The 25,648-nt window shown below is 45.2% G+C and overlaps 1 protein-coding gene across 11 annotated transcripts in view; it reads right to left on the bottom strand.

Moving 5' to 3' along the window:
• ANKRD27 (ankyrin repeat domain 27) overlaps nt 1–25,648 on the bottom strand; it is a 68,009-nt gene that overhangs the window by 39,478 nt on the left and 2,883 nt on the right. For 7 of the 11 annotated variants that reach the window (XM_053666572.1, XM_053666570.1, XM_053666577.1 and 4 more), the window contains exons 2-13: nt 15,478–15,609; nt 10,475–10,585; nt 8,564–8,720; nt 7,686–7,840; nt 6,720–6,854; nt 6,579–6,632; nt 6,419–6,484; nt 6,255–6,331; nt 5,462–5,583; nt 4,428–4,506; nt 3,812–3,944; nt 435–527 (exon numbers count right to left, since the gene is read on the bottom strand). In XM_053666572.1, coding sequence (XP_053522547.1) covers nt 435–527; nt 3,812–3,944; nt 4,428–4,506; nt 5,462–5,583; nt 6,255–6,331; nt 6,419–6,484; nt 6,579–6,632; nt 6,720–6,854; nt 7,686–7,840; nt 8,564–8,720; nt 10,475–10,585; nt 15,478–15,579 — 1,284 coding nt within the window. In that variant the 5' untranslated portion in view covers nt 15,580–15,609. Of the gene's footprint in view, nt 1–434; nt 528–3,811; nt 3,945–4,427; nt 4,507–5,461; nt 5,584–6,254; nt 6,332–6,418; nt 6,485–6,578; nt 6,633–6,719; nt 6,855–7,685; nt 7,841–8,563; nt 8,721–10,474; nt 10,586–15,477; nt 15,610–21,159; nt 21,180–25,648 lie in introns of those variants that run through there. The other 4 variants (XM_053666575.1, XM_053666580.1, XM_053666573.1 and 1 more) reach the window with 3 other exon arrangements.

Here is a 25,648-nt window from a genome sequence, read left to right as displayed (position 1 = left end):
AGAGTATCTGCACATGATGCCACATGATCAAAGCACCGCTAGGTGACGTGCTCCCAGACACCAGCAATGCGGGGCTCCTGGAGCTGAAAAGAGTCCTTTGGCACTGCAGGCACCACCAATAAAGTGCCCCTGAGCTGGCCTAAGGACAAACTATGTTTTGCCAAATAGATACGGGAGGGCAGTTGGGCAGAGGGTTACACGTGTGGAGGGCCCTCGGTGAGCAATCCAGAGCTGCTACAGAACAGCAAAGCACAAGCCCTGGGGATGATGACACGTGTGGACCCTGCCTGTGACACCTCAGCATCCCTACACCCCACTCTGGAGCCAGGTGAACTTCAGTGTTTAACTACCAGACTGCCTGTAGGTTCTTTAGAGATGCTGCACAGTGAGGTGCTCCTTACAGAGACTTACCTTCTGTCCTCCTTCTGTCTTACCTTAAAGAGGCAGTCAATGGTAGTTGAAGTCATCTGAGACAGTAAGCTCATTCTCTGCTTAAGGAACAGCCTGTCACCAAATCCCTCAGACTCCTGCAGGAAAAACCCAGTAACAGTCCATTTGTCACATGTGACAAAATGTCAGTGTAGATCCTCAAAAGAGAGGACCCCAGAACAATCCTTGCCACTTCCCTAGAATGGGGTCAGCAGTGCCTCGCTTTCCCTCTCACGGAGCCAGGCAGCTGACCCTCATCAGTCTGGGCTAAGGGCTTTCTGGCTGTCTCACTCTGAGGACCGTTTCCCAGAGGGGATCTGGGACAGGGGCAGCACATGGGCTGTGCATGTGTGTGGAATGTGCCATCTCAGAGTATGGATGTTGTATGCTCACTCCATTACCCTCCGGATGGAAACCTGAGCTGTCCTGGCCTCTTCTTCTCAAACATCATTCTACCCTGCACAGCCCATTCCCCTGCCATTAAAAAAATAATCTTTACCCAAGGATGAGTTTACTGATTTTAGAGACACTATTGGGCTCCCCTGAAAACAAACGACACCAACACATAGCAGTGGCCTCAAACATCCCTAGAGGGAACTACACTTCTGAGAAGAAAGCCGTCGGCAGCTCAGGCAGAGGCAACACCGCAGACGGACTTTCGGCATGCATCGTGGGGGACAAGGAAGCCATTAATACCCGCTCTGTCAACAAGGTGAAGAGCATCTCTCAGGCTTGATCCACTGAAGACCCAAGGGAGGGGCTTCTCAGCAAGCCGTGATGACACACACCTTATCACATTATCTGATGCGACCAACAACCTCCCATCTAGAAAGGCAAGACCAGGCTCAGGCAGCCTGACTAGGGGAGCACACTGGGGGCTGTGTTTCACACCCCACTGCACACCCGTGCAGAATGTTCCGGAGGACCAGGAGACATTGGCACCCAGATGCAGGGGTACTAGAAAAGCAACTAAGGGCACTGGTATCACTTCACAATTCAAAGAAGCCCTTTCAAATATTTCAATTGATTCTCATAACCACCTAGGAAGGGATGAAATATACTGCATTCTCCCCAGTGTACACAGGAAGATGCACAGAGGCTTAGAGAAACAAACAGACTTGCCTGACCGCAAACAGAAGTGCTAGACTCAAATCAACACCAGAACGAGAGGGGCCTCTCCTCCAACACTCCCCCAGCCAGTCCCACTTGGAGTATTTTCTGAAGTCCAAGTAGGTGTGGCAATTTCACTGATACTGTTTGATCAGCCACCTCCTCACACTCTGACTGAAGTGTTAGCCTCTCTACCTACTTGGAAAATAAGAAAACAGGATAGCCATGCCATAGTATGGGGGGAGCAGGGGACAGGAGCCCCTCCAAGAGGCGAACACCTCCCTCCTGTTGGCAAGGGCACACCCAGCCCCACCAAGGAGCATCAGGTAACCTTCTGCAGGGTGGCAGAGCCAGGAAGAGGGTGTCTTCTCAGACCAATAAGAGGGAAAGGCCAATAAGAAGGGCAGGACCATCACAGAAAACCGCTGCAAGCGCCATGGGAACAACACACTCCTAGGCTGACTTACTTCACTGAGCATAATACCCTCTGGGTCCACCCGTGCTGTTGCAAATAGTAAGATCTCATTGCCTTTTATGGCCAAGTAATATTCCATTGTACACATGAGCCACAGCTTTTTCATCCACTCATCTACCGATGGGCATGATACCACACGGTTTCACTTACATGTGAAATCTAAAGAACAAAATAAAGGAATAAACAAAACTGAAACAGACTTACAGACAGAGAGTGGACTGCTGGTTGTCAGAGGGGTTGGGGGACTGGGTGAAAGAGGTTAAGGGATTAAGAAGTATAAATTGGTAGTTACAAAAGTCACAGGGATGTAAAGCACAGGACATGCAGTCATTAATATTGTCATAACTGTGCATGGTGACAGTTGGGTACTGGATATCGAGGGGAACACTATTTAAGGTTTATCTAACCACCATGCTGTATACCTGAAACTAATACAAAGTAAAATTGAAAGAAAAATAAAATAAAAGATTTAATTATGATCACATAAAACAAACAAACAAACCCAAATCCACATTCCTAGAACCTCACACAAAATGATTTTCAAACTAAAAAATCTTACTCCTTTACTGTGAAAGTGAGCAGCAACTGATTCTGCAGGTACCTGTGCACTGGAGTGCACACACATGTTTATTCCGGAATGTTAGTGATTTCCTCTACCTAAGAAACACCTTTCCCAAGAGTCCTAGCCTGCCACGTCTGCTGGATAGCATCTAATTTCACCTGCAGAGAGGTGGGACACCAAATCAAAACCTGGACAAGAGCAGAACTTTGTTCTTCACCAGGCACCATGATGCTGCAGGGCGACGTGCCAACAAGTGTGGCATAACCTCAAAATCGGGTTAAAAATACAATTGGATAGCCCAGAAAAAAGACATAAATAAAGCTACCCCCAGCTAGTGAGTTTACAGGAGGCTTTTGTTTTCTTCACTGTAACTTTTTAGATAGCAAATACTGTTTAAAAGAAAATATTAAGTCTTCTAATAAGAAAAATAAAACTGTTCTTTTAGGGGAAAAACAACATACAATGCTATATACAATATAATTTCAATTATATATAGTACACATGGATAGGAAAGACTGGGAAACACATAAACATGTTGATGAATGGATTCAGAGAAACTGCTTGTACCTGAGCGCACCTGTCTGGACAGGCTGATGTTCTTTGCCAGATGTTCTAACTTACTGTTTTGGGAAATTCTGACATCAGAGAAAATTAGGATCAAGTAAATGTTCAACCCTCAGGATCCTTGGCTGCAATACAGAAATCTCTTCAGCTATTAAGGTCAAGGTTGTGACTTCTGTGAGCGCTGTCACACTGCTGGTTGGGGTGTGGTGAAACAGACCAGCACTGCAATCTTGGTTTAAGATCCTCACAGTTCACATGGAAATATAATTGCCTCCTTTAGCCAGAGCTCACCAACCAACCAAGGAAATAATAATAAGGCCACTGAGTCCTAAAATTGCACACAATTATCTAATTTCTTGCCTGTCATGGTCAAAATATCCAAATCAACTCTTTCTAGCTTCCCCTCTCTCCATGGGCTTTTGAGGGTGCTGAGGAGCAATGAGGCAGGGTGTTAACAATGTAAGTCCCAATGAAAACCCACAAACTTTCACAGCCAGCTGGGTACTCAGTGTTCAGTGTGCTGGGCAGCTGTCCAGCCTCAGGGCCCATAAACAGCTGAGGCCCCATTCTTAGGAGGCCATTTAAGAATCCCACCCCCCACACCAACCTTAGAACCTTATCAAACTGCCATGATACCCCCCAAAAAAGGCTAGGGCAGAAGGGGATCCTACCGGTGGTTTAACCGAGAGGCTTCCTTGCCGGATATATTCAATCGCAGCTTCAACTGAGGTCAGACAGTATCCCAATTCGTCTTTTGTTGAGCTGCTGAATCTGAAGTTTTTGATATAACTCAAATTTGCCATCCTAACAAAAGGGAAAAAAGTTTTACTGCTGTACACAACACTGGCAGAAGCAATGCTGTTGGCTTAGGTGACTGAAGTTGGTTAGCTCCAGGGAACAATGACTGCTGCCCCCTTGCTTTCTATTCAGAGTGTGTGTGCAATTAGGAAAATAAGTAAAACTACTTTTATTTTCCTGGAATAGGATATTTTTTTTAGAAAGCTGATTCTTGTGAATTGTGGGTTCCTATGGGAAGAAGAAAAGCTTGGGGCCCCACGGCTTCCTGCTTGGCCCCTGACCAGCTGCGGGTTCCAGAATGAGAAAGGTAAGCTCTCTGGACCTCAGCTTCCCCACCTGCAAATGAAAGGGGAGCCACCCCTGCCTAATGAAGGTGGGGCAGGCACAGCACCTGATTCATGGGAGATGCTCAGCTTCCTAGAGCGACACTGAAACCACCACGGCACAGTGCTGCCATTTTGAAAAAGTATCTTAACAAAAAAATTTTACCAATTAGGGATCTCTGTTTTCACAAGCAAATATAACAGGACTGACAGCAGATCATCGGCACACACAGTCTCCAAGTTAACTGCAACAGAAAACATGTTCAAAGCCACCATGAGACTCCAATGGGCCAACAATCGTTATCGATTCCCCACCACCATTCAACCGATGAAGCACAGCCCAGTCAGGTTGCAGGGGAACACGAACACCCAGCATGCTCAGAACACGTGCAGAGAAAGAAACTCCAAGCAGACCAGCCCTTGCCACTTCCCTGGATGGGCAGAGCCCAGGGAGGTTAGGGACAGTGGACACACAGAGAAGGTGTGCCCAGAGCCTCTGCTGAAAGCCTCTTTCCTCTGGAGATCATTCTGTTTCATGCACTGTGATGCTGACAGTGGCCTGACTTCATTTTTTTCACTTTGACATTTTGTTTAAGTAATCCATTCACATGTTTAAAAATTCCAACAGCACAAAAGAGCAAACTGTGACTATCCGTCCCCTCCCTGTCACCTGGGCATTCTCCCCCTCAGATACTGCCACCGCTTCCCGTGTATCTTTCCAGAGATGGTCTATGAACTCACCACTGTGCATGTGGCTATGTAGCAGCGCCCCGCCTTCTGCAGTGCTGCTGAGGGTGACCCACACACTCCTGGTTCTGCCATTTACTATACTTTGAAGATCATCCCCCATCTGCATACACAAATCTGCCTCCTCACTACTTTTTCTTGGCTTATTCTGTTTTACTTTTTATAATGGAAAAATTTTAAACATATACAAAATGAGGGCAAACAGTCTGACAAACCACTGAGCCTCTACATTTCCATCACCAGCTTGGCTCATTTCTGAGGCTGATGTTCCTTGGCCACCATTTTCTTACCCTAGTTGTAACACACCTGTCCCCACCCATCAGAACAGACCCCAGGACACTCATGCTGGATATGGGACTGTGTGCTCCTGTAAGACAGCACTGCTCCTTAACAGACATTTGCACCTGGATGGATGCTGTCCTGCCCCCAGGCTGGCCCTTCACTAGCACAAACCTCTCTGGCTAGGAGACTGTGTGATGAGCTGCACCACCTTGTGCAAACAAGCCAACTTCTGTTGCGGGGAGGTACATTTGTTCAGTTGAGCCAGTTCTCTCTTTGCACGGGGTATGTTGAAGCTGTAAAATAATTTGGCAAGTGACAACTTAAGACCACAGTATGAGGGTCCTTCCTCTCTGGTCTAATAACATGCCTCTGATTTACCTTACTTATAACAAATAATGAAAAATAAAAATAGAAACTCAGAAGCCATCTGACTTGAATCAGTGGCAAAACACAGTAGTTTTAAATGTCTCATTCAGGCTGTCCAGGGATATGACAGTACCATAAAATTAGGGAAAAAGAAACAAACCAAAAGTCCTTAGCCCCAGAGTGAAATAGCCCAAAGGGGGAAGAAAAGGAGTTTAAACATGAACACTTTAGATATATTTTTATCCTCATGAAAGCTAAATTAATTCAAAAAGAGGTGCCTCTTTAGCAGGGTTCCCTCAGGCGGGCAGATGAGGAGGAACATCTGCATGCCAAGCCTATCTAGAGACCAACTGTGCAAAACCATGTCTCCTTTAGCTCCCTCCCAGCTGGCATGTGGGCAGTTGGGTGCAGGAGAGTGACAGCCACTAAAACAGTCATCTGCCAGTGTCAGCCCTTTATCTTCGGTCACCAGTAACTGCACTGCTCCTTTGTACGAACCAAGTTAAATCAGCCTGTGGCCGCCACTACAGCCCTGCTTCCAGGGGAAACGGCACCCCTGCCTCTGAGGATGCCACGCTGCTGTGGTGCAAGCCCTTACCTGAACTCAGGTTTCACACCAATATCTTTCTGCTGAAGATCTTGAAGGCTTCTTGTGATTTTGTTAAAGGCAGCATCCTAGCAACAGATTTTAACGAAGCTTCAAATTTCTTAGAAAGGACAGAATAAGGCTTCCACCCTAGGTGATGAAGATTTAGAACCTACCTCACTTGCCTCCATGGTCCCCACATATTTAAAGATCAGATCATAAATATCATGTTGGACGTACATCTGGAAATCAATGAACCCCAGTTCATGGTGTGGGGGCAACAAGAAGAGCCCACAGCACTGCCCTCTTCTCTCCCCTCACTGCTCTGGCTCTTACCTCTACTGCTTGCTTCATCAGGTTCATCTGGGCCTCATGCCTGGCAAGCATTTTCTAGAAGACAAGGAAAGCACAGTTAAAGAGCTTGGCTTTGCACATGGGCAAACTGCAATTCTCTCTTTTGAAATTCCCACTGCTTACCAGGTGAGAGTCCCTCAGAAGGTGCTGGAGGCATTTGGTGTAGAGAGCATTCACAGAGTCCTGTGCAAGAGTAGAGAGACAGGTCACTCTCGAAATCCAAAGCCATAGCGCCAAACCCAGGACATGCAACGTGTCCTGGAGTGAAGAAAACATTTCACAAGATGTATTTCCTGGGTGACAAATTTAAGTGCTAATGCAAACTTATCATATCAGTTATGTGATTTTTTGACTCTTTTTTTAGGTGTATATGCATTAGGAGTAGAAAAAATTCCTCTTGGGGTTAACACAGATGATAATATTAATTTTTAAAAAGACTTACTTATTTTTAGAGAGAGGGGAAGGGAGAGAGGGAGAGAAATATCAATATGAGAGAGAAGCATTGATCAGTTGCCTCTCTTATGTGCCCTGATTGGGGACTTGAACCCACCACCTAGGCATGTGCCCCGACTAGGAATTAACTGGCAGCCATTTGCTTTGTGGGATGATGACCAATGGAGCCACACCAGACAGAACCATAATGGTCATTTTTATATTTTCCTGTGATTTTCAAGTTTTCTGCAGTGGCTTATGCTACTGTCTTTTTTTTTTAACTTTTAAAGATTTTATTTATTTATTTTTAGAGAGAGGGGAAGGGAAGGAGAAAGAGAGGGAGAGAGACAGCTATGTGCAAGAGAAACACCATTCAGCTGCCTCTCGCATGCTCCCAAGTGGGGACCGGCCTGCAACCCAGGCATGTGCCCTGACCAGGAATCAAACGGTGACCCTTTGTTTTGCAGGATGCGCCCATCCCGCTGAGCCACACCAGTCAGGGTGTGGCTTGTGCTACTTCTATAGTTAGAAAGAAACATTTCAACAAAACTTCCAATGATGGAGACAGCAAAGCTTCAGAGTGAACGGAGAGGGATCTTGGGGCTCTAAACTGGCTAGAGACCGGGCATGCCTGCAAAGCAAGACACAGCTACTGACTATGTGATGACGGAGACTCTTCCTTTCACATTCCCTGAATGTTCGCTGGAAAGAGGCAATGTTCTTATCAAATCTTTCTGTGTGTCTTCCCAAAAACTCTCTCACATCTTCGATGGTTTTCAGGGAAAAGGAATCTGAGGATGTTGAAGGCTCTTCTGAAAAAAAAAAAAAAAAAGACAGAGGGTCATGCTGCCTGAAGCTTTCACTGTTTCTAACAGGGGTGTGCCACAGCCTTGCCCTCCTTCCCCAGGGTCTGGGGTCCCATCTTCCAGGGAAGAGGAGGACAACCTATGTTAAGATATTGCCCAAGCCTAGCCTAGTTACAGGACAACCCAGGGTCCAGAGAGCCTGGTCCTCTTGGAACCCTTTCCTGGGACCAAACCTGGACAACTTGGGACCATGGGCATGAGGGTCTGGTGAAGAAGCCCTAAGTTCTGACAGTAAGAGCCTTAGCATGCACTTGGCATATAGCTATCTCAATTTCCTGGAGGAACTGAAGAATCATTATTTATTAAAAAGGCACCACAGTGGGGCTTGGTGGATAATAATTCTGCAGGAGCAAGCCCAAAAGCTGAGGCCCAGAGACAAAGCCAGGGCTGTGACTTTGCTCAACTCCAGGGGGCAACATCCACACTGGGGTCTACAGGAATACTGCCTCCTGGAATTGTTTAATATCCAAACTGCACAACCACATGCAGCAGCCCAGTCCACCGTTCAGCTCAAGATGACTTTGCAATTAAGTTCTATGGGGGATTATATAAACCATTAGGCAGGTTTCTAGTGGGCTCCTTATGGGGTGTTTGTAACAGTTATGCCAGGAGGAAGTTCAACAAACACATTTCTCCAAAGCATGAGAAAAGGGTTTTCTCCCAGAATACCTGAACTCTCTCTCTTTTCCAATGGATGGGCTATACACAGTAGGCTGAAACTTTCTTCCTTTTCATTGTAGAAAGTTTCTTCAAAGAGAATGGGCACTGAGAGAAGACAGGTGAAACCAGCTCCTAATTTAATCCTGTTTCCTTGTATAAAGACATCCTGCAACAAGAGACGCATGACTGCATCACTGGACAGTAGTGACCGCCAACCCCTCTAGCCCTAGACCCCGATACAGCACTTTGCCCGACCTGCCTCTCTTCGTTATTCTTTTATTTTGCTTTTTGATACTAAAATGTTTTTCCTTCCTCTCTGTTCCCCCTGAGTTGTGGCTGCATAGGACCTGGGTCCTTTTTAAATGCTACAACAGAAGCAGCGCTAAGCTGTTCTTTAGAGCAACAGGAAACCTGCACCTGCAGGAGAGAAGTGAGCGTGCGCTCCTATCTGAACGAGAGACCAAAGTGACCGCTGCTACATCACACGTGGGGCTGGACAACGCACACTGCGGCCCCCTTTGTGGCTCACCACTCAGGCCACGGTGGGCAGGGTGCCCAGTGCAGACCCATCCTGAGAAGCCTGACTGCTCTGCTCTCTTTGCAGGTCTGGGTGCCCCGAAGGGAACACAAAAACTAACAAGGCACTGGCGACTGTGGTGAGCAGATCCCTAGCAGGAAAATGGTGGCAATACTCGTGAGCCACAGGCTGCTGACCCACACACCAGCATCCGGGCCATCCCATGCCCCATCCCTCCCTTGTCTTCCTCACACAGGGCCCACGAGCCCCGGCTTCAGGGCTGGAGAGACTACGCTGTACCAACCTGGTGAGAAGGGTAATGTGGCCCTCTCCCAACCATGGGAGACCGTGGACAGTTCTGACTAGGAATGGAACCTCCCTCTGTCAGGACCTGCTGGTGTCCAGTTAAATAAGAAAATGCGTATCTCGAAGTTAACACTGACAACGAGATAGACTGACATCACGTGCCTCCTGACAGGAAACACTGAAAAAGATAACACACCCTTCGGAGACATTCCTTCCAAACTTCGTAACTGTCAATCTAATCATGAGGGAGCATCTGAGAACCCTCATTGAGGGACAGTCCACAAGGCAAACCAAACATGTCCATGTCATTAAAGATAGGGACAGACTGAGGCACTCTCCAAGTGGAAGAGAACTAAAAAGGTGTTCTGTGACCTGCATCTGTAAGGACACTGTCAGTGCAGTGAGCACATGCTGGGTGGGAACAGTGTATCAGAGGGCAGCACCCCATTGATGTTAAACTTCCTGAGTGTGGTCTCTGCGCTGTGGTGGTGCAAGGAACAGACTGAATTGTTTTGGAGGAAAGGAACATGGTGTCTGAAATTTTTTTCTGAAAAAGTTTCAGAAAAAGTAATATTCATGTGTATTATACATAGTGATAAGACAAATGGGGCCAAAATGTTAACAGTTGACCAATCTAGGGTAAGGGTATATGAGGGTTCTTTGTACTTTATTGAACTTTATGTGTGATAAAGATTATTTCAAAGCAAAGTTCTTAAAAAATTAAAAATCCACCCCTAATCTACAATTTGTGGCCAAGAAACCAATGAGCTTTCAATGTCAGAGGGATGCAACAGCCTACTCTGACAGGATCACAAGGAGGAGGCATGTCAGGCAGGGACAGCCCACCGCAGTGGCAGGGCCAGGTGGACGGAGGGGATGCGCCCAGCCTCTCCCTCCTCACTCTCGGGTCACTGCCCAGCACTCCCACCTCCTCCTCCCTCAGAGGCAGTGGGCCCTCCGACACTATTCCACAGTGCTGCAGTGCATGTCAAAACCATCATTCATACATACGAAGAGTGACAGGCAGGATTCTCTCCCATCTACCCCACTTGAACACTGCGTGAGCAGCCCTGGCTGACTCACAAAGAAATGAATACCTTTCCATTTAAGGTCTGAAAGTGTTCTTCCACTGGTCTCAAAACATAGGACTCGAACTGACAGGTAGACTGAACACTGCTTGTCAGGCTTCCTTTGCAGGGTACTAAGACCTGAAAAAAAATTAGGGTGAATGCTAGAGAGATGTTTCATTTACGGCTTCAGTAGAACAGGATGTATCAAAAAACAATCCAGCTGGAACTGCTGTGGGAACCTACTGGCAGAGAGAACACCTAGGGTCACTTGCTACAATAGTAGCAGTTGATGCCGCTGACTTAATTTGTTGTTATTGTGATGGAGCCCAGGCAGAGGAAGCTGGCCTATGTTCCCTTCCACCTGAGGCCGGCAGACAGGGGCTCACCCCCGTCCCTCCCCACAGCCAGACAAGCTCAGCCCTCAACAGGCTCAGGAATAATTTCAGGTAAAGAGAGGGTAATCTGGAAAGCACAGAAAAGTGAAACTAAAAGTCACATGTAACCCCACCACCTAAATGATACACACTGCACATGAAGACAGTTTCCTTCCTATTTTCTTTCTATGTATTTTTTTAAAAAGATTTTATGTATTTATTGTTAGAGAGAGGGGAAGGGAGGGAGAAAGAGAGGGAGAGAAACATTGATCAGACCTGGCCTGCAACCCAGACATGTGCCCTGACCAGGAATCGAACTGGAGACCTTTATGTTTACAGAACAACACCCGACCCACTGAGCTACACCAGTCAGGGCTTTATGCTTGTTTTTAAGCCTAGTTGTGATCATAGTTTGTAACACAAGCTGCAGAAACTCAGTTTCCTATTGTGGGCTGTCACCTCCACCAGATATGTCTCAGGGGGCCAGACTCTCTCTTTACGGCAGATGCAATCTGAAACTTGAATTTTTGTTCCAACAGTGGTCACCTCACTGACCAGACACCAGCTTCTCAGTTCAACGCAGCAACAGGAAGGGGCTCAACTCAGCACTTGGCCGACTGCCCTGGTATGTGGATCTGCGCTTGGCTCAGGGACTCACATTGAAGAGGACTCTCAGACTCCAGAGTACCTGGAAGGAAGGTGACCAAAGGCAGCTGAATCCCTCAGAGCCCTGTCTTTTAAAGCAGCCCAGCACGAAGCAGAGGCTCCTGCACTGTTTCCACCATGCAAAAGAAGACTCTGAGGCTCAAAGGTGGTAGGTGACTTGTCCAGGGTCACACGGTCAGTGAGGGGCAGAGCCCCTCATCATGATTCACACTCCTGCCCCTTCCTAACTATCTTGCTGCCTCCTGTACACACAGCCTGGCACCTGCTGGAGTTGCCTCTGGAGCCCTGCAGGCAGCTGTCATAAGGAGCTTCCTCAGGCAGCTTAGAAAGAGCAGTGCAGCCTGTCTCCCCGTGGAGAGACACACCCACTCCCCACAGCAGGAAAAGGAGGCACTCATTCATGAAAGAGCTCAACCTTCCTTAAGAAGTGGCTTGCCCTGCCTCAAAAAATCAAGACTGAATTAGATCAAGATCTAGATTTAACTACCATATTTTTTGGATATAAGATGCTCACCTGCCCATTTGGGAGGAATAATGGTTGTTAATGCTGCTGTTGAGTTCTGTTTACATTTACATTAGTGAAATATTATGTTATTTATGTTATTAAATATTTTACCACATTTTTTGCTTCAAAAAATTTTTTCCTCTTTTCTTCCTCTAAAATCTAGGTGAGTCTTACAGTCTGAAAAATACGGTACCAATTTCAGGAAATACAGAGAACAGAAGACCAGGTTAAACACCACCATGGGACTGAAGTTGTCTAAAGTCAGAATGCAGGATAAGTGACCTGGACAAATGAACTGTGAAGAAAGAAAGAAAATGAAAAGAAAAAGCTAAAAAGAAACTTAAGATTGCACATTAACTATGTGCAGTTTAGTGTACTTCAATTTAGCTCAAAAAAGTCAAAAGAAAAAGAGAGACCACTCCCTTTAATTTAAGAAATTAAATTTAAATAAAAGTAAAACTTAAAGGGGTCCCTAGGTATGAGCCTGAACTGAGAAACAACCTCAAGGTGTGGGGGAGGCCTCAGGCAGCAGTGCAGGCATGAAGGTCTGGGGGTGCCTGAAGCCAAGTCCAGAGGGGCCGAGAGACAGTCCCATGAGAGGAAGGGCCTCTGAGCACCAGGAACTTCTGAGGTGCTTGGGTCAACTCCACCCCAAGGGCGGTCGGGTTCTATCTGCCTGTCACGAAAGCTGTCTCCTCCTCTCTCTCACAGAGTATGACCAGCTCCTGCTGCAATGTGTTCTCATTTCCGAACTCACAGTTGGGAGTATAGAAGGTGCCCAATCAGGGTTTGTGGAGTGAATAGAGGGCTGTCCAATTTCAAGGACCCCGCCTCCCAGTTTTCAGGCAGACAATATGCCTGGAGCATTTCATTGCCAACAAAAGCTGGTGGCTGGCTCTTGGTGGCTCCATCCATTTCCATCAGTCCTGAGTCCTGCTGAAGGGTGGGGGCAGGAAGGGGTAAGCTCTGAAGCTGCTCAAGGGAGGGGGGGCTCAAGTGCCTTAGGGGCTCTCATGAGACAGCTTCCAGCTACTTCTGGAATAGACATCATGGAGTAGGCCTTAATTTGGGGACCTACTCATTTCAAAGCTTAACAATAAACCTTTTTAGTATAGCTCCTTTATAAAAAAATTTAAAATAATGGTAAAGAGAAGACAACAGAATGAAGGCAAGAATCAGCATAATGACACCCACTCCAGGGCTCCCTCCTGACCCCTCTCCAGGCTGAGTTAGGCACTCCGTGGGTGCCTGGCCAACTTCTGTGCTGACACTCCTCTGACCTATACTCGACCTGCTTCTGGAACTTCCTGATGGCATGCTGTGTTCCCCACTCACCCGAGTAACCCTGCAGAACCAGCACAGGGCCCGACACAATACCACATACTCGATAAATGTTTGCTGGCCCCCACTGCCCAGTGTGCACCCCAAGCAGCTCTTTGTTCATCTCACGACTTTCAGGAGGGGCTGAGTCAGCGGCCCAAGGAACCACTGGGAACCTGAGGTGGCAGAGTGTAAGAAGACTCTCTAATTCCTCAGTGTACCAGAGAGGAAGGCGACCAAGAGGCCAAAGTTCTTATTTAAAATTCCCCTTTTGCTGATGTGAGCTCAAGTGTGACTGTATTACTTGCAGCTAGAAAAGTACCCACTGGGTGACAAGGAACTGTGCTGGTGCTGGCCACACAGAGGTGAGCAAGAGAGACAGGTCTCATAGAGCTTACTGAGAAATAACAGCATTCCAGCATGAGAAAGTCACATGTTATCTAGACAGTATATAAAAAATATCCTAGAACAAAGATGGAAGGAAATATTTCCCAAATTAGGTCAAGTCCTCCTAGTTAACATGACTGCTTTGCATCCTGTACTTTTTCTCTGTGGCACTCACCATAACTATAATTTATATATATTTGCCCGGGTATGACCATCTCCCCTCTAGAATTTAAGCTCCATAAGGGTAAAGATGGTGATATATATTTGGTGATGTATATTCATAATTTTTACTGAATCCTCAGCATTAAACATTAGCCTTGCCTAGAGTAGCATTTTTTTATTGTAAAGATTTTATTTATTTATTTTTAGAGAGGGGAAGGCAGGGAGAAAGAGAGGGAGAGAAGTATCAATGTGTAGTTGCCTCTTGTGTGCCCCCTACTTGGAACCTGGCTGGCAACCCAGGCTTGTGCCCTGATTGGGAATCGAACCTTTGGTTCACTGGCTGGTGCTCAATCTACTGAGCCACACCAGCCAGGGCTAGAGTAGCATTTAATAAATAGTATGAAATAATAGATAACAATGAATGTCTTCAGTGGGCTTTTATGAGGTTTTAATTTTCTTGTTTAGCAACAGTTGTCTTCTCCAATTGTTTTTATAATGAACTTCTAAAATCCAGGGTAAAATGATTCTGGGAAAAATGTATGTATCACAAAACCAACCATAAAATTCAGAAGGGACTTTGAGAAATCAGGCTTCTGAGGGTACAGGTATGGACTCAGTGGGGTGAAAGTCAGTTCCAATTTTCCAGAGAGACAGTTGAGAACCTGACATCATTGGGCTAACCTGACTTCTCTGGTTCAAATCTGGAGCCTCCTGACACACCGAATAAAGTCACACCTGTGGCAAGAAAAGCAAAAACACGGGAAAAGAAGAGGACGACACACAGAAAGAAGGCAGAAGGCTCCTCGAGCAGAGCCAGGCACGGAGGTGCCCACAGTGTCCTGATGTGTAGTGTGAGACAACCTCAGAACCAGACAGGCCCATGGTGTCGGGCCGCCTTCTCGCCACGCAGCACCAGCCCCACCAGTGGGCTGCGGTTTCTCTTGTACACTTCCCTCATTCCTGTTACCTGGCTGCCTGGGAAGGCTTTTGAGGTTGTGGCCTCTATTATAAAAGTTCTGCCCTGGCTGGCATAGCTCAATGGATTGAGCACGGGCCTGCGAACCACATGATCGCTGTTCAATTCCCAGTCAGGGCACATGCCTTGTGCCCTGTTCTGGCAGGGGACTGATGAGAGGCAACCACACACTGATGTTTCTCTCCTTCTCTCCTTCCCTTCCTCTCTAAAGATAAATAAATAAAATATTAAAAAAAAGTTCTTTCACCATAGTTCTCTACCTTAGGAAATGCCTTTGAAGTGACATGTGCATGTTCTCTTATTGTACAGGAGTGAGCACCCACCTGACACACCAGGACTCGTGAGACCCTGAGGAGGAATCTGATTTCTGCCCTCAGAAGCCCTCATGGTTGGCATGGAAACAAAAGAAACAGGCAAACACAGTGAGACCTGTGTCAACATGGGCTGAGGGTTTAGAGAAGAGTACACCCTGGGTTGGCCCTTGTTCACACACCACCCATGGTCTGGGGCTTGCTGCACTGAGTGGGTTTGGATCTGACTCCCTCCAAATTTAACCAAGGGTTACTATATTTCTGGCCTCGGCAGCACTGCGTAGTCCTCACCTAGTGGGAAGGACAACCCTCAGGACTGATGTGCTTACCACGCCATGGGTCTGGGCCGCCTTGATGCACAAGTCAGGACGCCACTTTTGAAGGGCCAGATAGAAAGGATTTTTCTGAAGATCTTCATCATAAAGAGCCATATGGACTTCAGATGGGGCAAAGTGAGGCTCCTAGGACAAGAGAGGAAAAAGGCAGTGAATGACCACTTTCAGATTTATATAACACATGCAAGTCTCGATCTGGCAATTTCTAAAGACCCTCCCTGACACATAGTATTCTCCTCTACAGACCTCACTTACAGCAGGAAATATCTAAGATAGGCCATCAATTCTAGGATGACTATATTTTTACTGGTTAAATGTATAAATCATGTTCAGAAAATTAGACTCCAGGGCATTGCAAATATAAAAATGACTTTTTAGAATATCCTACACAACCAAAATTATGACACTTTAAAGCATTTAAAGTATTTTTAATGAAATATTTGAAGCATACAGAGAAGTAAAATATAAACTACCACCCAGAATTACCAAGTCTTGCCACAGATTTTTTAAAAAATGTGTTTGTTGATTTTAGAGAGAGAGGATGGGAGAAACACTGACTGACTCCTTCCCACAGGTGCCCCAACCAGGGGTCAAAACCCACAGCCTAGGCATGTGCCCTGACTGGGAAATGAACCCCCAACTTTTTTTTTTAATATTCACCTCAAGGACTTTTTTCTATTACTCACCTTGAGGACACTTTTTTCCCTATTGCTTTTGGAGAGAGTGGAAGGAAGAGAGGAAAGTACAGAGAGAAACATCAATGTAAGAGAGAAGTATCAATTGGTTGCCTACTGTGTGCACCTGCAGCACAGACCAGCGCCCAAACTGGGGATCATATGCATCCTTGAGCTATGGGACGTTGCTTTCACTGCGCCACACGGGCTAAGGCGAACTCCTTAGGTTGATACTAGGTACAGGATGACACTCCAACTCAGCCACACCAGCCAGGGCGCCTCAGATTTTCTTTTAAAAAGATATCAAAGTAGACTGGAACTCCTGCTGAGCCTGCCCTGATCCCATGTCTCCTCCCTTTCCAGAGGCAACCATGATCCTGGAGTTGCTGTATATTCTTCTTGGTCTCGTTACTATTTCTTTAATAGTTACGTATCCATAAATAATCTAGAATATTGCTTTATGTGGTTCAAAATCTACATAAATTGTATCACACTATAAGTATGTGGAACATGCCCTTTACAATCAACATTATGTTTGCAAGTCCTATTTATGCTGATCCATACAGCTTTCATTCATCCAATGACTTCTGTAAACATGACACAACTTATTTAATATCATACATTTAAGCTGCTTTCACATTTCCAGTATTACAAACCATGCTGGAATGAACACTCTATACCGGAGCACATATCTAGGAATGTCCTAGGAGGCACTGCCTGGTGCATCCACCTGCTGACAAAGCTGGGTTGCCTTCTACCTCCTTGGAAAGCACACAAGCACCCCCTGCCTCACACTGTATTCTAGTCAACACTTCTCAGTGTTGTAGGACTGTCTTGGTTCTACCAGTCTGTGGATAAATAGTATCTCACTGTTTGCATATTTTCATTTCTCTAATGAAGTTGAACATCATTTCATATTCTATAAATTACCTTATCATGTCTTTTGCCCATTTTTCTAATGTGTTGTTAGCTTTTTTCTCATGGTTTATAGTTCTTTATATATCTGGTTAGTAAAAGATGTTGCAAATATATTTTCCCAGTCTGCAACTTATCTTTCCATTTTTTCAATGGGTGTTTTCAGAAACTGAAGTGTCTGATTTTAATGTAGTTAAACTTGTCAATCTTTGCCTTAATTATCAGGACTATTTGGATTTTAGGAGATCCTATGATTTGGCATGTTCCTTTGTGAAGTGACTTAACCATTTTCCCAATGAGACAGGGGTATCTACTTCCTTACCCCTTGAATCTTAGCCTGCCCATGATTTGCTCTCACCAACCAACAGACAGTACTGATGCTCTGTGACTTTTTAAAAAATTTACTCTCCATTGTATTTTATTCCATTACCATTTAGTCTCCTTATACCTCTCTCCCCCCAGCCATCACTGCACTGTTGTCCATGTCCATGAGTCCTTTTTCTATTTTGCTCAATCCCTCCACCCCCAACCTCCCTCCACCCAGCTGTCATCCTGCTCTCCATCTATGACTCTGTCCCATTTTCCTTATTAGTTCAGTTTAATTATTAGATTCCATATGAGTAAAATCATATGGTATTTGTCTTTCTCTGACTGGCTTATTTCACTTGGCATAATGTTCTCCAGGTCCATTCATGCTGTCACAGATTTCTGAGTTCCGACTTCAACAGGCCTTGCAGATTCCCCTCTCATTCTCGTGGTGCCCTGAGACTGCCATGCTATGAAGAAGCCCATGGGACAAAAGACCACCAAAGAAGCAGCCCAGGTGGCCCAGAGAGCACTGCCACCCCACCAGCTGAATGCAGCCATGTGAGAGAGCCCAGGTGAGATCAACAGAAGAACCATTTGCCACTCCACAGAACAGCAGGAGGTAATAAGCTGCGGCAGTTTTAAGACACTAATTTTTTTTACGAGTTTGTTATGTATGTAGCAAAGGCTATAACTGAAACTATATCCTTTCCAACATGAAGGCCATAAAAAAGTCCCTACAATTTCTAAGAATCTTAAAAATTTTCATTTTTAGGTTGTCAATTCATTGTTATTTGTATATATGTTATAAATAAGGCTAGTGTGCCCTAGCTAGTGTGGCTCAGTGAACTGAGAATAGGCCTGTGAACCAAAAGGTTGCTAGTTTGATTCCCAGCCAGGGCACATGCCTGGGTTGCAGGTCAGGTCCCCACTTGGGCGGCATGTGAGAGGCAACTGATGAATGTTTCTCTCACACACTGATATATCTCTTTCTTTCTCCCTCCCTTCTCCTTTCTCTAAAAAATAAAAAATAAAATCTTCAAAAGAGAAAAAGGGGGAATTAATTTTTTTAAAGATTTTTATTTATTTTTAGACAGAAGGGAAGGGGAAAAGAGAGGGAGAGAAACACCAATGCGTGGTTGCCTCTTGCACACCCCCTAGTGGCGGACCTGGCCCACAACCCAGGTGCGTACCTTGCTTGGGAATAGAACCAGCGACCTTTTGGTTCACAGGCCAGCACTCCATCCACTGAGCCACATCAGCTACGACAACTTTAATAATATTTTGTTTATCCAAATATGATCAAAATATTACATTTTCAACATGTAATATTCAATCAATATTTATCAATATTTAAAAGTTATCTTTTTAAAATGTTAATTTATTTTTAGAGACAGGGGAAAGGGAATAAAAGGGAGAGAAACATCAATGTGTGGTTGCCTCTCAGATGCTCACTACTGAGCACCTGGCCTGCAACCCAGGCATGTTCCCTGAGTGGGAATCAACCAGCAACTTTTTGGTCTGCAGGTCAGCACTCAATCCACTGAACCATGCCAGTAAGGGCCAATTTTAAAGTTATTAATGACATATTTTACATTCCTACTCCTAGTAAGTCCTCAAAATCTGGACTGTATTTTACATTTATAGTACTTCTCAATTCATAGTAGCCACATTTCAAGTGCTTGATAGCCACATGTGGCTAGCGACTAATTTTATATGACTATAGCTTCAAAATCTGCCTTGATATTTCATAGAGAAAGCCTTCCCTGCTCTTGTTCTCCAAAATTGTCTGGTTATTCTCAATTCTTTGCAGTGTCACATGAATTAGAGTTAGCTTATTGATTCCATGAAAAATCCTTTTGGGATTTTTATTGAAATGGTACAGAATTCATGGACCAGAGAGTCAACATCTTTTTAATAATCCTATCATCTATGAACAGGGTATATCTTTCTATGCACATCTTCTTTTATATCCAATTAAATTATCTCTATAAAGACCATATATGACCTTTATTTATATGGCCTTAGACATTATTTATATATTCTGTATAGATCTGCTCCTGTTGTGAACAGGGCCTCCATGGCCCCGATCTGTTCCTCTTACCACAGACGTGTCAGTGTGGTTTCACTGAGCTCTCAGAGAGGAACATGAGAAACGGGCACAGAGGAGTCCGCGGTCTGGCAACATCACTGCCCTCTCTGAGCCTCCATCTCACACTGCATAGAGTGTACCACCACTCACTGGTAGCCCACAGGGTCCCTTTGTGAGGACTAGAAAGGGGTATAGTCTTGTACCACCACACATGGTTTGGTAAGCAGCTCGTAGGCTACACATCAGCTCCATTTTGTCCATGGTTCCCCTTCCCCGGGCAGGGCACCTGATAAATAACCTATACAGGGGACTTCTGCCAAGATGGAGGCGTAGGTGGAAACACCTTGCGTCCGCGCACAATCAAATCTAAGAACAACAAATTTTTAACAACAATAAACACAACCAAACCACACAGAAAATCGACAATACGGAGTCCGAAAACAACGAAATGCTCAGCTAAACTGGTAAGAGGGGCGAAGCCAGTAGCGGAGCGGGTTGACCCAAAAGATCCCCAACTGGGTGGTGCGCAAGCAGCCGAAGGTGCGGATCCCAGGTGCGGGCTAGCTACGGGCGGACACAGGGAAGAGGCGCGGCTGGCTGTCTGCAGTAGGTCGCACATTTGCGTGCAGATAAACCAGTGAAGAGGCGAGCATTGAGACTGAACGGTGCAGGGCAGCAGGCTCGCACAATTCTGCTGGGATAAACAGGCTGGACTGGGCTAGCAGAGAGGACCGCCATTGCTTCCTCTCTGACCCCGCCCCCACATACAGCGTCACAAACCAGTGACCTGGGTGGCCCCCCCTCCGGTAAACAACTAAGGCTCGGCTCCTCATACTGAACGGCTCGAACAGACCAAAAATGGCTCAAGAACAACTCAGAGCCCCAGAGCCGATAAATCTAAGCGATGAAGAAATAGTCAAACTTTCAGATGCACAGTTCAAAACACTGGTTATCAGGATCCTCACAGAACTGGTTGATTTTAGTCACAAATTAGAGGAACATATGAAGGCTAAACTAATTGAAATGAATGGTAATGCACAGGAAACCAATAGTAATGGAAAGGAGACTGGGACTCAAATCAAGGGAGTAGACCAGAAGGAAGAAAAAAAATGACCAAACAGAAAAGAATGAAGAAACAGGAATTCAAAAAAATGAGGAGAGTATTAGGAACCTCCAGGACATCTTTGAACGTTCCAACATTCAAATTATAGGGGTACCAGAAGGGGAAGAGGAACAGTCACGAGTGGAAACCTTATTTAAACAAATAATAAAAGAGAACTTCCCCGTTCTGGCAGAGGAAATAGACTTCCAGGAAATCCAGGAAGCTCAGAGAGTCCCAAAGAAGTTGGACCCAAGAAGGAACACACCAAGGCACATCATAATTACATTAGCCAAGATTAAAATGAAGGAGAGAATCCTAGAAGCAGCAAGAGCTAAGGGGACAGTCACCTACAAAGGAGTTCCCATCAGACTGTCAGCAGATTTCTCAAAAGAGACCTTACAGGCAAGAAGGGGCTGGAAAGAGGTATTCCAAGTCATGAAAACCAAAGACCTACAACCAAGATTGCTCTATCCAGCAAAGTTTTCATTTAGAATGGAAGGACAGATAAAGTGCTTCTCAGATAAGATCAAATTCAAGGAGTTCATCATCACCAAGTCCTTATTATATGAAATGTTAAAGGGACTTACCTAAGAAAAAGAAGATAAAAAAGATGAACGGTGAGAGGACAGCAAACTCACAGTTATCAACAACCACACCTAAAACAAAAGCAAATTAAGAGGACAGCTAGATGAGGAGTGAACCATAGAAATGAAGATCACGTGGAGGATTAGCAACAGGGGAGAGGGAGGAGAAGGGGGGAGAAGGTACAGAAAATAAGTAGCATAGACAGTAGATAGAAAATAGATAGGGGGAGGGTAAGAATAGTAGGGGAAATACAGAATCTAAAGAACTAGAGACATGTGTTCATGAACTAAAGGGGGGGAATGGTGGGGAAGGGGTGTGCAGGGTGGAGGGGAATGGAGGGGGGAATAGAACAAATGTAATGGCATAATCAATAAAAAAATGTAAAAAAAAATAACCTATACAGTACACACAATAGCTGTATTGTTAACCACTGACATTTTCCTTTAAAAACCTACTTTCTTTTATAATTTTTTAAAAAAGAATTCTTACTAAACCCTGGCCAATGTGGCTCAGCTCATTCAGCATTGTCCTGTAAACCAAAAGGCTGCAGGTTTGATTCCCAGTCAGGGCACATGCCCAAGCTGCAGTTCCATCCTGGGTTGAGGCGCATACTTGAGGCAACCCATAGATGTTTCTCTCCTGCCCCCTCCCTTCCCCTCTCTCTAAAATCAGTAAGCATATCCTTAGGTGAGGTTAAAAAAATCTTATTATTACTTAAGTGAAAAAAAAAAAACCCTATCAATTCCCATAAAGAGAATAAAATCTTAAAACAATGACAGTATTTAAAACCTTGCTAGATACTATTGCCTGACAAAGGTTCTGAGCTTCAGCCTGTGGCCTCTTCAGTAGAAAGAGAAAATTAGTAACTATTATGAAGCATCAAGTAAACTTACTCTTGATATAATCAGATGAATGAAATATAAGTGAACACTGAATTACTTTCTTACTATGTGCCAGTATTACAATATGCTTCCTTGAAAAAACACCAGAATAGTATGCATAAGTGTATTATGAATTCTAGCTCTTGTAGTTAATGATGAAAATAGCAGCCTTTTGAGAACACCCTTGGATCAGGCACTGTGGTAGCTTCTATATATCCTCACCCCATTTTAATGCTCCTAACAACTATGGGTAACTACCAATATCCAATGGTCACAACGGTTATGGGTATCATTAGCCCCATGTTGCAGAGGAGGAAACTGAGGCACTGTTGGTCAACTGGAGGTTACACAGATGTCAGAATTTCTTCTAACACCTACCCCTTTAATAACTACTGCACCTCATGTAAAATAAATACGCCTGGACTAGGGCTTATCTCATGAGCCATGGATGCACGGATTCCTCACTCCATTTCCTCCAAAGAAGAGGTCCCCATGACAGACAGATAGCTACACAGGCCCCCCCATGGAACCCCCTCTGTCTGGTACAGCCAGAGCTGCCATGGCTGCAGTTCTGGAGGACTGCCTGGAGGAGGCCCTTGAGCTCCTTGCAAATTCGATTTGGGAGAGGAGCCTACAGTGAAAACTGGCTACAGTTTTCCCAGACCCCAGAGATAGTTTTGTAATGATGTAGATATTTGAATTGTTCAATTCAATTATTACCAAAGCCCAGATAGTCCTTTTATGAGACCCTAGCAAGAAAACTGAATCACATAATTGCTGGGACAGAGTCACAAGAAAACAAAATTCTTTCAGGTTCCTGACACAGTTGGTAGACTGTGCACAGTTGTGCACTCTATGTGGCAGAGTACAAAAGTAAAGATGCCTTGGACAAAAACCACATGAGAAACAGGATATGATAACGTCAGACTAAAGCTCTGTAGGGAGACTCCTTTTGCTCTTTGGATGAGATCCTGGCAGAACACCAATACCTCTGCCCATGAGATGAAGGTGACGGGCTGGCTTTGATGGACAAACTAATAACCTGGCTTTTAGGCAAGGAATGTGCACCAGAATAGTAAAACCAACCCCAAACAGTGCTAGGAAAAGTGAGGATCAGATAGAGATGGGAATAGCAGGGAGGGGCTTAGGGGCAAAAAGTGGCAGGGTCAGAGGTATCCTGGCAGGGACCAGAGTAAGGCCAAAGGTTCAGGAGGCAGGAAAAGGTACTTGTGGGCACAAAAAACCCAAGGAAACTTTTTTTGACTAAATGAGAAGATGAATCCAGGGAAATAATAAGAATCCAAACAGAGCAGCTCTGAGAGGGGCAGCAAGGTAGGAGGAGGCCCCTGAATACCACATCAAAACATTTGGTTCAAATGCATAAACTGTGTAAACATATAAGACTCTTAGCATGAATTGCTGGTGAATGGGATGGAGTTTACTCTTTCTCAGTCCTGTGTCATCTGCTCTCTCTTGGACATGAGTCCTGGTTGCCAAAGATTGAGCCCTCTGTTCAGGAGTAGGGATTCAAACAGTTCTATCCTGCACTGTTCTTAACCTTTCTGTCCTAGAGTTAAAAGTACGTAATAATCACATACAGTCCGGTGCGTAATGTCAGACTTGAATTCTCATCTAGGAGTAAATACTTAAAAATAATATTTAATACCCTAACAAGTTTACTTGCAAGAATTAGTTTTATATTTTAAAATATCATGCAAAGTAAACTGACTTTTCCCACGTAAAACTAAAAAGATGAGTGACTCCTCTTATAAAACTCCCTTACAAAAATCACACCCCTGTCTAAGCTCAAATAATGGGATCGTTTACAGAAAACCTAGTAAAGTTAGTGAGAGATCAAATACCCCTGAACATGAATCATCTAGAGTTACTCTGACCTGGATAACTAGACAAGGCCTCAAACCAGCACTAGGCTGGTGTGCTCACTTGTGGTTTTGTGGTCTTCAACTGTCTTGCCAGCCTGGATGACTCTAGCTGGTCAGGGACCTGCTGGTGACAGCATGCTGCCTGGCTCAGCAGAATCTGGCATAGGAAAGCCTGTGCCTTCCAGAGATGCATTCCCTGCTGACATCTCACTGCTGCGGCTGTTCCCACCCTTCCAGGGACTGGACCAAAGATCCTGACCAGGAATATTTTCCAACTGATGAGCACTATTCTCTGGCTAATTTAATTTGTCTGGTTCGCAGGCCTGCGCTCAATCCACTGAGCTATACCAGCCAGGGCTAATTTAATTTGTGATTCAGAAGGAAAAGGCAAAAAGGGTAAACTTTATATTTACATACAATATCAAATGGAATCAATTTGATGACATAATGATAAGGTGTCACAGTCACTTGTGTCCTTCTGGCCTACAATGTCTACGGATCTCATACATATTTTTTTCAAGGCTCCTCATCAAAGCACCCAGCTTGCACCCGACTGCCTGGCTCACAGTAGGCATGTAGTAACTGTTCTGCCATTTGAATAAAATAATGGTGGGGCATTAGAGGAAGCTCAAGCTCCCAAGGAAGGGCCATCTCTAACTGAAGTATCCAGTGGAAGGCGAGAGGCTGGCCCCAGTCGGTCATGTAGGCACTGACTAAAAGACAGAAACAGGATCCTCAGAGCTGGCTAACCACAGTGATAGCTTGACTGTGGAGGGTCACAGAGCAGTAGAAGGCCATGGCTGGAAAGGGGTGTGACCACCAAGGAAGCAGGAAAGTTTGGAGGGGCACAACTATTGCACAGAACGCCATTCCACCACCCTGCTCCTGGAGTTGCGTGTGGAACCACAACACCCACCTCCCTGCCAACCTTCAGCAGAAAGGCAGGGGCTCCAAGGGACACCTCTCAGTGTCTCTCAGACATGGAAGCAACCACAGGACAAAACAGGTCTGGATTCTTCAGATGAAAATCCTTTTTAGGTCAGGTATCCATCATCACAGGGTCATATCCCTCTTAATCCTCTAGAAGATAAAGTGACTGAACACCCACCTAATCCTGGAAGTTCATAAACAGGGGAAAAGTCCATAACTAACAGTGCACAAACATGTGAATAGCAAAGAGCCAGCAGCTGCCCACAATCCAAGAGCCACAAGGAAGCACAAACAGGACCCAACCCCAGGCCCTATGCAGATACAACTGCTCACTTCCCAAGCAACACTGCCCTGCAGGATCACTTCAGGTGACAAGCCAAGGTCAGGGAGCTCACCAAAAGTGTCTACCCAACTTCACAGCCCTGGCTGTTTTCTTGCCACTAGGACTTAGTCAGAAGAATCTGTCCCTGTTCCCACACTACACTTCTCCCTTGGAAGCCTACAGGCTCTGCCTCCTGATGTCACTCAAACCTGTTCATCCACAAACCAATCTTTCCAACAGTGAGGTCTGTGCATGATTCCTCAACAATTTCGTCTTCACTCCCTACTCAATGAACTCTCACTTCTAGCTTCCCATTTACCTCTGCAGTCTTATCTCCCTCTACTGTCTGCACAGCTCCCCAAAGAGATGGGTTCTCCCTTCTTCTAACATTTTGTCCTAAAAACTATTCTTCCTCTGTTAAGGCACCTATTTGATAGGTGGGTGGCTGAAACCCTCCACTGCAAAGAATGGTCAA

The sequence above is a fragment of the Artibeus jamaicensis genome, unplaced genomic scaffold (genome assembly GCF_021234435.1).
Source record: "Artibeus jamaicensis isolate MK-2021 breed Jamaican fruit bat unplaced genomic scaffold, CSHL_Jam_final contig_464, whole genome shotgun sequence".
Lineage (NCBI taxonomy): Eukaryota > Metazoa > Chordata > Mammalia > Chiroptera > Phyllostomidae > Artibeus > Artibeus jamaicensis.
The sequence above is the reverse complement of the archived record's forward strand: the minus strand, read 5'-3'. Positions and strand labels throughout refer to the sequence as shown.